Consider the following 14,305-nt stretch of genomic DNA (forward strand, 5'->3'; position numbering starts at 1 on the left):
TGCTGAAGGGTAAATGCATTGCTGGTGGCTATGCAGAAAAATCAGCTTTTTGCTAGGAGTACTAAGGGTATGTTTCCTTGGTCAGGAAACGCTGCGTGTTTGACGCTGCGTACAGTGACTGGCAGGTCACCTGCGTTTTTTACATGCATTTTTGATGCATTTTTTTATGCTTATTTGTATGCGTTTTTGTAAGCTAAAAAAAGATATATTATTTAACAAAAAAAAAAGATTTGTGATGTCATTTCTGGTCCTACCTCCTCTTTAGCATTTGTCCAACCCACACTCCATTACACACACAGATAGATAGATAGATAGATAGATAGATAGATAGATAGATACCGTATTTTTCGGGCTATAAGACGCACCGGACTATAAGGCGCACCCAGGTTTTAGAGGTGGAAAATAGGGAAAAAAATATTTGAAGTAAAAAAAATGTGGTAAAATATTTAATAACATAAATAACATACTATTATATGTGGTGTTATTACATATAATAGTACGTTATTATGTTGGAAGCTGCGGGACCAGTGTGGTGTCTGTGAAGTACTATATGAAGACACTGGAGGGTGAGTATAAGAATGGGGGCACAGGGCTTATAGTGAAAGCACCACTCCAGCACTGCAAAGTAACACTGGAGTGCTGCTTTAAAATCCCATGGGAGAACTATAACTCCCAGCATGTCCTGCAGATGCTATGACATGCTGGGAGTTATAGTTCACCAAAGGAGTGGCAGAGTGCTTTATTGTGTTTTGTAAAGACTAACCTCTTAATTGTGGGAGCCAGCCTGTGGTGAGGTAAAAGCTGGAGCATCCCATGGCTGCACACACAGAGCCCTCTCTCTTGTTGCCTTTCCACAGCGCACGCGCAGGACATAAGAGGAAGCTGCAGATTCTAGGTGGGAGTCTGAAGGACCTATGATGATGTCAGAAGAGGGAGGGCTCTGAGCTGCCATGTGATGCTCCAGCCCGCCCACTTCTGACATCACACAGGTCCTCCTTGTGCACCAGACAGCTCAGCGTCCAGCACAGGCAGGTATGCAGCGATCTCCTGGCCCCTGCTGCTGCTGCCTCCTCCCCCGGACACACAGATTCTCCCCAGAATCAGTGCTGGGGAAACTGTGTGTCGCTGCTTAAGTGCAGTATTCATTTGCTGCTCCCCCTCACCGCTCAGCTGATCAGTGGGCGGGGAGCCGCTAATGAATATTCACTGCACTTAATCAGCGGGGCCATGTGGTTTCCACAGCAGCTGATTCCGGCAGCGGGGACTGTCATGGTTCTCAATGGCAAGAGAACATAGAAAGCATACAAAAAGGACTAGCTCTTGGAAGATGGGAACTCGAGCTGACTGTGAGCTAAACCTACCGCACAAATAACAGTGGCCGGGTAGCGTGCCTACGTTTTATCCCTAGACGCCCAGCGCCAGCCGGAGAACTGACTGACCCTAGCAGAGGAAAATATAGACCTGGCTTACCTCTAGAGAAATTTTCCCCAAAAGGCAGACAGTAGCCCCCACATATATTGTCGGTGATTTCAGAGGAAATTGACATACGAAGTATGAAGATAGGTTTAGCAAATTGAGGTCCGCTTACTAGATAGTAGAAAGACAGAAAAGGGAACTTCACAGTCAGCTGAAAACCCTTTCAAAACACCATCCTGGGATTACTTTAAGACTCTAATATCAACTCATGACACCAGAGTGGCAATTCCAGCTCACAAGAGCTTCCAGCCTCAGAAATAAACAATCACAGAGAACTGGAACAAAAATGCAAAACAAACTTAGGACTACAAGTCCAACTTAGCTGATAGTAGTCTAGGAGCAGGAACATGCAACAGAAAGGCTTCTGGTAACATTGTTGGCCGGCATAGAAATGACTGAGGAGCAAGGCTAAATAGACAACTCCCACATCCTGATGGAAACAGGTGAACAGAGGCGATGAAGCACACAAGCTCAGTACCACCAGTGACCACCGGGGGAGCCCAGAAACCAAATTCACAACAGTACCCCCCCCTCAAGGAGGGGGCACCGAACCCTCACCAGAACCACCAGGGCGATCAGGATGAGCCCTATGAAAGGCACGGACCAAATCGGAGGCATGAACATCAGAGGCTGTCACCCAAGAATTATCCTCCTGACCGTAGCCCTTCCACTTGACCAGATACTGAAGTCTCCGTCTGGAAACACGGGAGTCCAAGATCTTCTCGACAACGTACTCCAACTCACCCTAAACCAACACCGGAGCAGGAGGCTCAACGGAAGGCACAACCGGTACCTCATACCTGCGCAACAATGACCGATGGAAGACATTATGAATAGAAAAAGATGCAGGGAGGTCCAAACGAAAGGACACAGGGTTAAGAATCTCCAATATCTTGTACGGGCCGATGAACCGAGGCTTAAACTTAGGAGAAGAAACCTTCATAGGGACAAAACGAGAAGACAACCACACCAAGTCCCCAACACAAAGACGAGGACCAACACAACGACGGCGGTTGGAAAAATGCTGAGTCTTCTCCTGGGACAACTTCAAATTGTCCACCACATGCCCCCAAATCTGATGCAACCTCTCCACCACAGCATCCACTCCAGGACAATCCGAAGACTCCACCTGACCGGAAGAGAAACGAGGATGAAACCCCAAATTACAGAAGAAAGGAGAAACCAAGGTGGCAGAACTAGCCCGATTATTGAGGGCAAACTCCGCCAAGGGCAAAAAGGCAACCCAATCATCCTGATCCGCAGACACAAAACACCTCAAATAAGTCTCCAAGGTCTGATTAGTTCGCTCGGTCTGGCCATTAGTCTGAGGATGGAAAGCAGACGAAAAAGACAAATCAATGCCCATCCTAGCACAGAACGCTCGCCAAAATCTAGACACGAACTGGGTTCCCCTGTCAGACACGATATTCTCCGGAATACCATGCAAGCGAACCACATTTTGAAAAAACAGAGGAACAAGCTCGGATGAGGAAGGCAATTTAGGCAAGGGGACCAAATGGACCATCTTAGAGAAACGGACACACACCACCCAGATGACAGACATCTTCTGAGAAACAGGGAGATCAGAAATAAAATCCATGGAGATGTGAGTCCAAGGCCTCTTAGGAATAGGCAAAGATAACAACAATCCACTAGCCCGAGAACAACAAGGCTTGGCCCGAGCACAAACATCACAAGACTGCACAAAACCTCGCACATCTCGCGACAGGGAAGGCCACCAGAAGGACCTAGCCACCAAATCCCTGGTACCAAAGATTCCAGGATGACCAGCTAACGCAGAAGAATGGACCTCCGATATTACTCTACTGGTCCAATCATCAGGAACAAACATTCTACCAGGCGGGCAACGATCAGGTCTATCCGCCTGAAACTCCTGCAAGACCCGTCGCAAGTCTGGGGAAACAGCAGATAATATCACTCCATCCTTAAGGATACCTGTAGGTTCAGAATTACCAGGGGAATCAGGCTCAAAACTCCTAGAAAGGGCATCCGCCTTCACATTTTTAGAGCCCGGTAGGTAAGAAACCACAAAATTAAACCGAGAGAAAAATAACGACCAGCGCGCCTGTCTAGGATTCAGGCGCCTGGCAGACTCAAGATAAATCAAATTCTTGTGGTCAGTCAATACTACCACCTGATGTCTAGCCCCCTCAAGCCAATAACGCCACTCCTCAAAAGCCCACTTCATAGCCAAGAGCTCCCGATTACCAATATCATAATTTCGCTCAGCGGGCGAAAATTTACGAGAAAAGAACGCGCAAGGTCTCATCACGGAGCAGTCGGAACTTTTCTGCGACAAAACCGCCCCAGCTCCGATTTCTGAAGCGTCGACCTCAACCTGAAAAGGAAGAGTAACATCAGGCTGACGCAATACAGGGGCGGAAGAAAAGCGGCGCTTAAGCTCCCGAAAGGCCTCCACAGCAGCAGGGGACCAATCAGCAACATCAGCACCCTTCTTAGTCAAATCAGTCAACGGTTTAGCAACATCAGAAAAACTAGTTATAAATCGACGATAAAAATTAGCAAAGCCCAAAAACTTCTGAAGGCTCTTAAGAGAAGAGGGTTGCGTCCAATCACAAATAGCCTGAACCTTGACAGGGTCCATCTCAATGGAAGAGGGGGAAAAAATGTACCCCAAAAACGAAATCTTTTGAACCCCAAAAACGCACTTAGAACCCTTTACACACAAGGAATTAGAGCGCAAAACCTGAAAAACCCTCCTGACCTGTTGGACATGAGAGTCCCAGTCGTCCGAAAAAATCAAAATATCATCCAGATACACAATCATAAATTTATCCAAATATTCACGGAAAATGTCATGCATAAAAGACTGAAAGACTGAAGGGGCATTTGAAAGACCAAAAGGCATTACTAAATACTCAAAATGGCCCTCAGGCGTATTAAATGCGGTTTTCCACTCATCCCCCTGCTTAATTCGCACTAAATTATACGCCCCACGAAGATCAATCTTAGAGAACCACTTGGCCCCCTTTATTCGAGCAAACAAATCAGTAAGCAGTGGCAAAGGATACTGATATTTAACCGTGATTTTATTCAAAAGCCGATAATCAATACACGGCCTCAAAGAGCCATCTTTTTTAGATACAAAGAAAAAACCGGCTCCTAAGGGAGATGACGAAGGACGAATATGTCCCTTTTCCAAGGACTCCTTAATATATTCCCGCATAGCAGCGTGTTCAGGCACAGATAGATTAAATAAACGACCCTTTGGAAACTTACTGCCCGGAATCAGATCTATTGTACAATCGCAATCTCTGTGCGGAGGTAGTGAACCAAGTTTAGGCTCCTCAAAAACGTCACGATAATCAGATAAAAATTCCGGAATCTCAGAGGGAATAGATGACGAAATGGAAACCAAAGGTACGTCCCCATGAGTCCCCTGACATCCCCAGCTTAACACAGACATTGCTTTCCAGTCGAGGACTGGGTTATGAGATTGCAGCCATGGCAATCCAAGCACCAACACATCATGTAGATTATACAACACAAGGAAGCGAATAATCTCCTGGTGATCCGGATTAATACGCATAGTTACTTGTGTCCAGTATTGTGGTTTATTACTAGCCAATGGCGTGGAGTCAATACCCTTCAGAGGTATAGGAACTTCCAGAGGCTCTAAATTAAACCCACAGCGTTTGGCAAAGGACCAATCCATAAGACTCAAAGCGGCGCCAGAGTCGACATAGGCGTCTGTTGTGAATTTGCTTTTTGCTCCCTCTAGTGGTTACTAGTTTTTTTTTACTCTGGTTTTTCTGTCATTCCTTTTATCCGCACCTGGGTCGTTAGTTAGGGGTGTTGCTATATAAGCTCCTTGGACCTTCAGTTCAATGCCTGGCAACGTAGTTATCAGAGCTAGTCTGCTGTGCTCTTGTCTACTGATCCTGGTTCCAGTTATTTCAGCTAAGTCTGCCTTTTGCTTTTTGCTATTTGTTTTGGTTTTGTATTTTTGTCCAGCTTGTTCCAAATCTATATCCTGACCTTTGCTGGAAGCTCTAGGGGGCTGGTGTTCTCCCCCCGGACCGTTAGACGGTTCGGGGGTTCTTGAATTTCCAGTGTGGATTTTGATAGGGTTTTTGTTGACCATATAAGTTACCTTTCTTTATTCTGCTATCAGTAAGCGGGCCTCTCTGTGCTAAACCTGGTTCATTTCTGTGTTTGTCATTTCCTCTTACCTCACCGTCATTATTTGTGGGGGGCTTCTATCCAGCTTTGGGGTCCCCTTCTCTGGAGGCAAGAAAGGTCTTTGTTTTCCTCTACTAGGGGTAGCTAGATTCTCCGGCTGGCGCGTGTCATCTAGAATCAACGTAGGAATGATCCCCGGCTACTTCTAGTGTTGGCGTTAGGAGTAGATATATGGTCAACCCAGTTACCACTGCCCTATGAGCTGGATTTTTGTATTCTGCAGACTTCCACGTTCCTCTGAGACCCTCGCCATTGGGGTCATAACAGGCGTCCGCGGTAATAGACGATAAAGAGCAAATCAGGGTCACAGATAGAATAAACTTGGACTGTAAAGTACCAATTGAAACAGACTTATCAACCTTCTTAGTACGTTTAGAGCATGCTGATATAACATGAGTTGAATCGCCACAATAGAAGCATAACCCATTTTTTCGCCTAAAATTCTGTCGTTCGCTTCTGGACAGAATTCTATCACATTGCATAATCTCTGGCGCCTTCTCAGTAGACACCGCCAAATGGTGCACAGGTTTGCGCTCCCGCAAACGCCGATCAATCTGAATAGCCATTGTCATGGACTCATTCAGACCTGCAGGCACAGGGAACCCCACCATAACATCTTTAATGGCATCAGAGAGACCCTCTCTGAAATTCGCCGCCAGGGCGCACTCATTCCACTGAGTAAGCACAGACCACTTACGAAATTTTTGGCAGTATATTTCAGCCTCATCTTGCCCTTGAGACAGGGCCATCAAGGCTTTTTCAGCCTGAATCTCTAAATGAGGTTCCTCATAAAGCAACCCCAAAGCCAGGAAAAACGCATCCACATTGAGCAACGCAGGATCCCCTGGTGCCAAAGCAAATGCCCAATCCTGAGGGTCGCCCCGGAGCAAGGATATTACAATCCTGACCTGCTGTGCAGGATTTCCAGCGGAGCGAGATCTCAGAGACAAAAATAATTTACAATTATGTTTGAAATTCTGGAAGCGAGATCTATCCCCGGAGAAAAATTCAGGCAAAGGTACTCTAGGTTCAGATATAGGAGCATGAATTACAAAATCCTGTAAACTTTGAACCTTCATAGCGAGATTGTTCAGACCTGTAGCTAAACTCTGAGAATCCATTTTCATCAGGTGAAGTCAGAACCATTCAAGGATTAGAAGGAGAGAGAGACAAAGGCTGCAGTAAGCAGAGATGCTAGAGAATCAACTAATGAGCAAACTCAGAAAAAAAAAAAAAAAATTCTCTGCAGACTTCTTTTCTCTCCTTTCTTCTGCCAAAAATTTTAACCCTTGGCCGGCCAAACTGTCATGGTTCTCAATGGCAAGAGAACATAGAAAGCATACAAAAAGGACTAGCTCTTGGAAGATGGGAACTCGAGCTGACTGTGAGCTAAACCTACCGCACAAATAACAGTGGCCGGGTAGCGTGCCTACGTTTTATCCCTAGACGCCCAGCGCCAGCCGGAGAACTGACTGACCCTAGCAGAGGAAAATATAGACCTGGCTTACCTCTAGAGAAATTTTCCCCAAAAGGCAGACAGTAGCCCCCACATATATTGTCGGTGATTTCAGAGGAAATTGACATACGAAGTATGAAGATAGGTTTAGCAAATTGAGGTCCGCTTACTAGATAGTAGAAAGACAGAAAAGGGAACTTCACAGTCAGCTGAAAACCCTTTCAAAACACCATCCTGGGATTACTTTAAGACTCTAATATCAACTCATGACACCAGAGTGGCAATTCCAGCTCACAAGAGCTTCCAGCCTCAGAAATAAACAATCACAGAGAACTGGAACAAAAATGCAAAACAAACTTAGGACTACAAGTCCAACTTAGCTGATAGTAGTCTAGGAGCAGGAACATGCAACAGAAAGGCTTCTGGTAACATTGTTGGCCGGCATAGAAATGACTGAGGAGCAAGGCTAAATAGACAACTCCCACATCCTGATGGAAACAGGTGAACAGAGGCGATGAAGCACACAAGCTCAGTACCACCAGTGACCACCGGGGGAGCCCAGAAACCAAATTCACAACAGGGGACATCCTGAAGTGGGATATCATTGCGATCCCACTCGCTGCTGCCCCCCTCCCCACATGCTATATCCGTACTATAAGACGCACCCACACTTTCCTCCCAAATTTGGAGGAAAAAAAGTGCGTCTTATAGTCGGAAAAATACGGTAGATATGGAATAGATATGGAATAGATAGATAGATATGGGATAGATAGATAGATAGATAGATAGATAGATAGATAGATAGATAGATAGATAGATAGATATGGGATAGATGGATAGATAGATAGATAGATAGATAGATAGATAGATAGATAGATATGGGATAGATGGATAGATAGATAGATAGATAGATAGATATGGGATAGATAGATAGATAGATAGATAGATAGATAGATATGAGATAGATATGGAATAGATAGATAGATATGGGATAGATGATAGATAGATAGATATGGGATGGATAGATAGATAGATAGATTTATAGCTCTGTCTATCTATAGATCTATCCATCTATCGATCTGTCTGTCTATCTCTCATTCCATCTATCTGTCTATCTATCTCATTCTCATTACCAATTATAGGATTATAATGGTAGGTATCTTATTGACGCCTCTCCATTACTAAGCTGGCTTAATGTCACCCTACAAAGGTGACATTAACCCCTTATTACCCCATATGCCACCACTACAGGGCAGTGGGAAGAGAGAGGCTAAGCGCCGGAATTGGCGTATCTTACAGATGCGCCATTTCTAGGGCGGCGGGGAGCTGGTATTTGTAGCGGGGGGGGGGGGCAATATCCATGGCCCCTCTCTAGGCTATGAATATCAGCCCGCAGCTGTCCTCGTAGCCTTTCTGGCTAAAAATTATAGGGGGACCCCATATCATTTTTTTGGGGGGTCCCTCTATTTTTATAGCCAGTAAAGGCTAAATATACAGCTGCGGGCTGATATTCATAGCCTGGGAAGCACCATGGGTATTAACCCCTTCCCAGGCTGCAAACATCGGTCCCCCAGTCACTGGCTTTCCCTCTCTGGCGGAAAATTGCGCGGGAGCCCATGCCATTTTTTTTCCAGATTTTTTAAAAATTAAACATTGCGTTTAAGGCTGGGGTCACACTTGAGAGAAACTCACACGAGTCTCTCGCCTCAATACCTGGCACTGCCGCCGCCACTTGGTGCGAGACTCGTGCGAGTTCTTGCAAGTGTGACCCCGGTCTAACAGGTCACAGATTTTGTGTGTGTGTGTCTTTATTTAAGGCCGGATCACACATGCGAGAAACTCGGACGAGCCTTGCATCTTAATACCCGACACTGCCGCCGGCACTTGGGAGCAGAGTGTGCGGCTGCGTATAAATATATGTAGCCGCACACTCCGCTCCCAAGTGCCGGCGGCTGTGCCGGGTATTAAGATGCGAGACTCGTCCGAGTTTCTCGCAGGTGTGATCCCGGCCTAACTCTTTATTAACATTTTATTATGTTTATTACTAAACATCGGGCTTGTTATTATCTATCTATCGTATCTATCTATCTATCTATCTATCTATCTATCTATCTATCTATCTATCTATCTATCTATTATCTATCCATTACCGATATATCGATCTAGCTATCTACAGATATGTCTACTATATATATAGATTGATTGATATATTTATAGATAGATATATCGGTAGATAATAGATAAATATATCGATAGATAGATACAATAGATGGATACAATAGATGGATACGATAGATGGATACGATAGATATGATAGATAGATAGATACGATAGATAGATATGATAGATAGATCTATCGTATCTATTTATCTATCTATCTATCTATAGCTATATCTATCTATCTGTGTGTCTAAACATTATTCTTCAATGGAGTATGTAAATGAAGAGGTTGAAGAGGTTGGACAAGAAATGACATCACAATTCTTTTTTTTGCATATTTTTATTTAGCTTACAAAAACACACACATATCCACATGGAAAAAACACATGAAAAACGCATTAAAAAATGCATGAAAAACGCATGTGAAAACGCATAAAAAATTCAGGTGACCTGCCAGTGACCTCAGGTGCAGATTTGGTGCAGATTTTACCTGTGCAAATCCTGGGCAAATCCTGATGCAATCCTGACCGTGGAAACATACCCTAAGGCTATGTGCCCACGTTGCAGAGATGCTGCGGAAATGTCCGCAGCATTTCCGCAACCCCCTGCCGCGGGTAAAACGCATGCGGAATTCGCATGCGTTTTCCCGCAAGACACAAGCGTTTTGCAAGCGTTTTTAGCTTGCACAATGCTTGCGTTTTCCAAGTGATTTGAAGCATCGCTTGGAAAAGTGATTGATAGGTTGGTCACACTTGTCAAGCATAGTGCTTGACAAGTGTGACCAACTTTTTACTATTGATGCTGCCTATGCAGCATCAATAGTAAAAGATAGAATGTTAAAAAGAATAAAAAAAAAAATATATGGTTATTCTCACCTTTCGACGGCCCCCGATCTCCTCAGCCGCGCTCCCTGTACGTTCCATCCCCAGGGATGCTTTGCGTGAAGGACTTTTGTGACGTCACGATCACGTGACCGCGACGTCATCTCAGGTGATTTGCGCAATGCATCTGAGTCGTCCTGCCAGGGCCGTGGGGTACTCGGTACCGGGTCCGGTGGTGTTCACAGGGGGATGTCATGGTGGTGACCCGGTCCGTGGCCCTGGGCACCCATGTAAAAGGGAAAGGTCTTTAAAGGGAATAAAGTTTATGTTTGTGACGCCACCTGTGGTATTCGGTCAGTGAGGACCGACGCTGCTTTAAGGGGTCCTCTGGGGTGATATTATGGCAGCTAGATGGTATACCTTCCCACAGGTGAAGTATATCCCCAGGGCTCCCGGTGTGTAGTTGGAAGATGGTGAATGGCGCAGTAAGGAACGAGGACACAGGTTTGCAGTCTCTTTACCTTGTTTACTGAAGACTTCAGGCAGCCACAGTCCAGGGCACCAGACACAGGGCAGACAGGGTCCAGCCGGCTTGGAGGCAAGTTAGGAGTCCCCTTATCCAGGTGGAAATCAAAGCCTTCCTCTAGCGCCGTGGTGTTGTTGTCCCTTACTGCCTGTGGCTTCAGATAAGGTCCTCACAGATGTTCTCTTTCTCTGTCCCCCGTATAGGATAGGACATAGTCTCGTATGACTGGTGACTTGAGTCTGTTTATAGGGACTCTAGCACGCCCCGGGCTCTAAAGGTGTCACCGTGTTTCCTGGGTATTAAGGCGGACAGGTAACGTGAAGTTCAGCTGTCCTGCCGGTCTCTGATGTAAGTCGTAGAGTTCCTTACAACCTCGGTGTTCCGGCTACCGATCTCTGCGCCTCAGAAGGAGGCAGACTGCTCGTGGCTGGTCCCCCACTGGTATCCTCTCTTGTGCTTTGCTCTCCTACATGCTCTCTGCAATATATTCAGCTTTCTGTAAGTCTCTTTCCAGGAACTGCTGCACTGTGGCTACACAGCTCCGTAAACCCTCTTCTGCCTCAGACTGATCCAGTCTGTTTCCTGGCAAGAACTGCACTGACCTTTCCCTCCAAAACTACCATATATATATGGGGAGTCGCCTAGTAAATAGGATAAAAAGCTCCCCCTGGTGGCCTGGAGTATGAATGTGTTGCATGCTTGTGGTTACCTGGTTACAGTTATCCGTCCTTGCCTCCAAGCGTAACATCACTCTCCCTGTGAGGAAAGCAATGTTACTGTGATGACCAGGACCCTGGGCCCCACACATCCCTGGGAACGGAAGCTGCAGCGTGCATTGCTTAGAGCCAGCCGGACTCCGGGGGCCATCAGAAGGTAAGTATGTCCCTATTTTTTATTTTAATTCTTTTTTTTTTTACATGAATATGGATCCCAGGGCCTGAAGGAGAGTCTCCTCTCCTCCAAACCCTGGGTACCATCAGCACATGAAGCACTCACTTTGCGCATGGTGGGCATAGGCACATGTGTAAAGTGAGCGTTTGAATGCAATCCTATGGCTGTGGAATCATCGCGATTCCGCAGAAATAATGAGCTTGCTGCGGATTTTACCGCTATGCGATTCCGCAGCGGGAAAATCCACTGCATGGGCACAGCAACTGCGGAATCCCATAGGATTGCATGGGAATGCGGTTTTTAAGCGTTTTTATGCGTTTCCGCTGTGGCAAAAAACGTGGCAGAAACGCATAAAAAACGCAACATGGGCACACAGCCTAAGGGTTCTGAAAGGAGTTGTGTTTAGTGGAAAAATGCTTTATTATGTAAAGAAAATAGGTATACACTTTTGTTAATGATTTAACTGTAAAATTATTATGTTTTTCACTCAGTGAACACTTAAAAAAATGCTGAAATTGCTGTTTTATATATATTCCATCTGCCCAAAAATGAAATGACGTTATTAAAAAAGTTTAATGTATCCCAAAATGGTACCAATGAATATGTCCACTCATCCAGCAAAAAACAACAAGCCCCCCATACAGCTCTATTATTGACAAAAGCATAAAACAATATGATTCACTCAATATATAGTGTCAGAAAAATAAATATTTCTTTTTCAAGGTGTTGCTTTTTTGTTCCCCAAAAAGTAGTAAATTGCTGTATATACATTTGGCAATGTCAGTAATCATAGTGACCCGCAGAATAAGGTTCACATGTCATTTATACTACTTGATTAAACCTGGAGAAGTAAAGTAAAAAAACTAAACCCCAAAATAGCAGAATTGCTGTAAAGATAGGCCGTGCCCTTAAAGGGTTAAAGAAAATTATTTTGTGTCAGCAGTAAATCACCACTCAATCAAATGTTTTATTTTACAGGGAGATTGGAACAATCATAAGGTCCTTAGGATGTTGTCCAACTGAAGGGGAACTCCATGACATGCTGGCAGAGGTACAGTATTTGGCATTGCAAAAAGGGCATAAAAAATGTACTGATGCCATGGTCTGCATTTTTTCAGCTCTGTTCTCCGGTCTCTTCTCGGAACAGAGAAACAGCTCATGCAGAATACTGATCCGTAATTGTGTTCCATTCAAGAACCAAGCACATAACAGATGCCAGACTGACCCCATTGTAGTCAATGCTTCCATTTCCTATGTATCAAATCCATATTCCAAATGAGGTTTGTTTCTCTTCCTACAGAGGAAGAGAGAACTGAGCTGAAAAATACAGCTGTGATCAGTCTTAAATTGTAATTGCTACAAGGGAGAAACTAAATCTATAGATTAGACAAGAATAGACTGAACTCAGAGGATGGAGTTATAAACCACAGCCCAAATGATAATAATAATAATCTGTATTTTTTATATAGCGCTAACATATTCCGCAGAACTTTACAGTTTTTTGGTTTTTATTGCACACATTATTATCGCTGTCCCCATTGTGGCTCACAATCTAAATTCCCTATCTGTATGTCTTTGGAATGTGGAGGAAACCGGAGTGCCCGGAGGAAACCCACGCAAAGACGGGGAGAACATACAAACTCCTTGCAGATGTTGTCCTTGGTGGGTTTGAATCCAGGACCCCAGCGCTGCACTAAGCCACCGTGCTGCCAAAATTATTATTATGCAAATACTATTTTTCTCTGATTTTCCTAAATGGTCGATGCAAAGTCAGTATAATGTTCAACATATCAACTGTTAGAGTAGAAATCATATTTTATTGGACAAACCTCCCAATGAAGAAGGATTTGTTTTAAAAGTAAAAAAAACCACAATCCACTCTTCCAAATTATTAAAAACAACAACAGTTTCCAAACATTTTATAGGTTGTAAAGAACTGAAAATGGTCATTTGTTGAATTTGCAGACTTAAAGGGTCACATTTACTAAAATCAAAATCTTTTTGCAATCAAAAATGTCTTAGCAAGCAAAGTGTTAACATAGGACCGTTCTTTGATATCACCTTCACAATTCTTGCATCCATTGAACTTCTGAGTTTTTAGATAGTTTCTACTTGAATTTCTGTGCAGGATGTCAGAATAGTCTCCCAGAGCTGCTGTTTTGATGTGAACTGCCCCCCACTCTCATAGATCTATTTCTTGATGATACTCCAAATGTTCTCTATAGGGTTGAGGAGGATGGTGGCCACAATATGAGTCTCTCTCTTTTGCCATTAGCATAGGTATCCTTTGCAGCATGAGATAGTACATTGTCAGCATGAAGATGATTTTGCTACTGATGGTACAGTTCTTTTTTGTACATTGCCGAGGTCATTTTCACACCTAGTGGGACCCTAAAGGGGCCTACCAACTCTCTTCCCCGTTCTGCAAACAATTGGTAGGTCTGTCAATCCAGGTGAATACAGACAATTGTATACAATTTGGATGTTGGCTATTTCTTCTCTGCTTTTCTAGCTAAGTTACATCCTGAGTGTAGTGTCAACATGTCAGCAATTTTTTGGGTACCTGCTCACTTTACAAAGAGCTCTTTTGCATAGTTTAGATTCTGAAGCAACTGTACCTCTTGATGACCCTCGATTCGGGTCTGTCTCCTTCCACGCTACAGGCCTCACTTTCATGTGGAGACTTGACATCACCATCACTTTCGGTAGGTAGATTTCTTATTCCCGTAGCGGGGCTTACGCGGTTGAGGT

General features: G+C 44.4%; 1 protein-coding gene across 1 annotated transcript in view; it reads left to right on the forward strand.

Annotated features, from left to right (window-relative positions):
* The window catches only part of DRC8 (dynein regulatory complex subunit 8), a 71,129-nt gene that overhangs the window by 18,403 nt on the left and 38,421 nt on the right, over positions 1-14,305 (forward strand). The window contains exon 3 of the mRNA XM_077292334.1: positions 12,533-12,605. Coding sequence (XP_077148449.1) covers positions 12,533-12,605 — 73 coding nt within the window. The remainder of the gene's footprint in view (positions 1-12,532; positions 12,606-14,305) is intronic.

Source organism: Ranitomeya variabilis, chromosome 2 (assembly GCF_051348905.1).
Source record: "Ranitomeya variabilis isolate aRanVar5 chromosome 2, aRanVar5.hap1, whole genome shotgun sequence".
Classification (NCBI taxonomy): Eukaryota; Metazoa; Chordata; class Amphibia; order Anura; family Dendrobatidae; genus Ranitomeya; species Ranitomeya variabilis.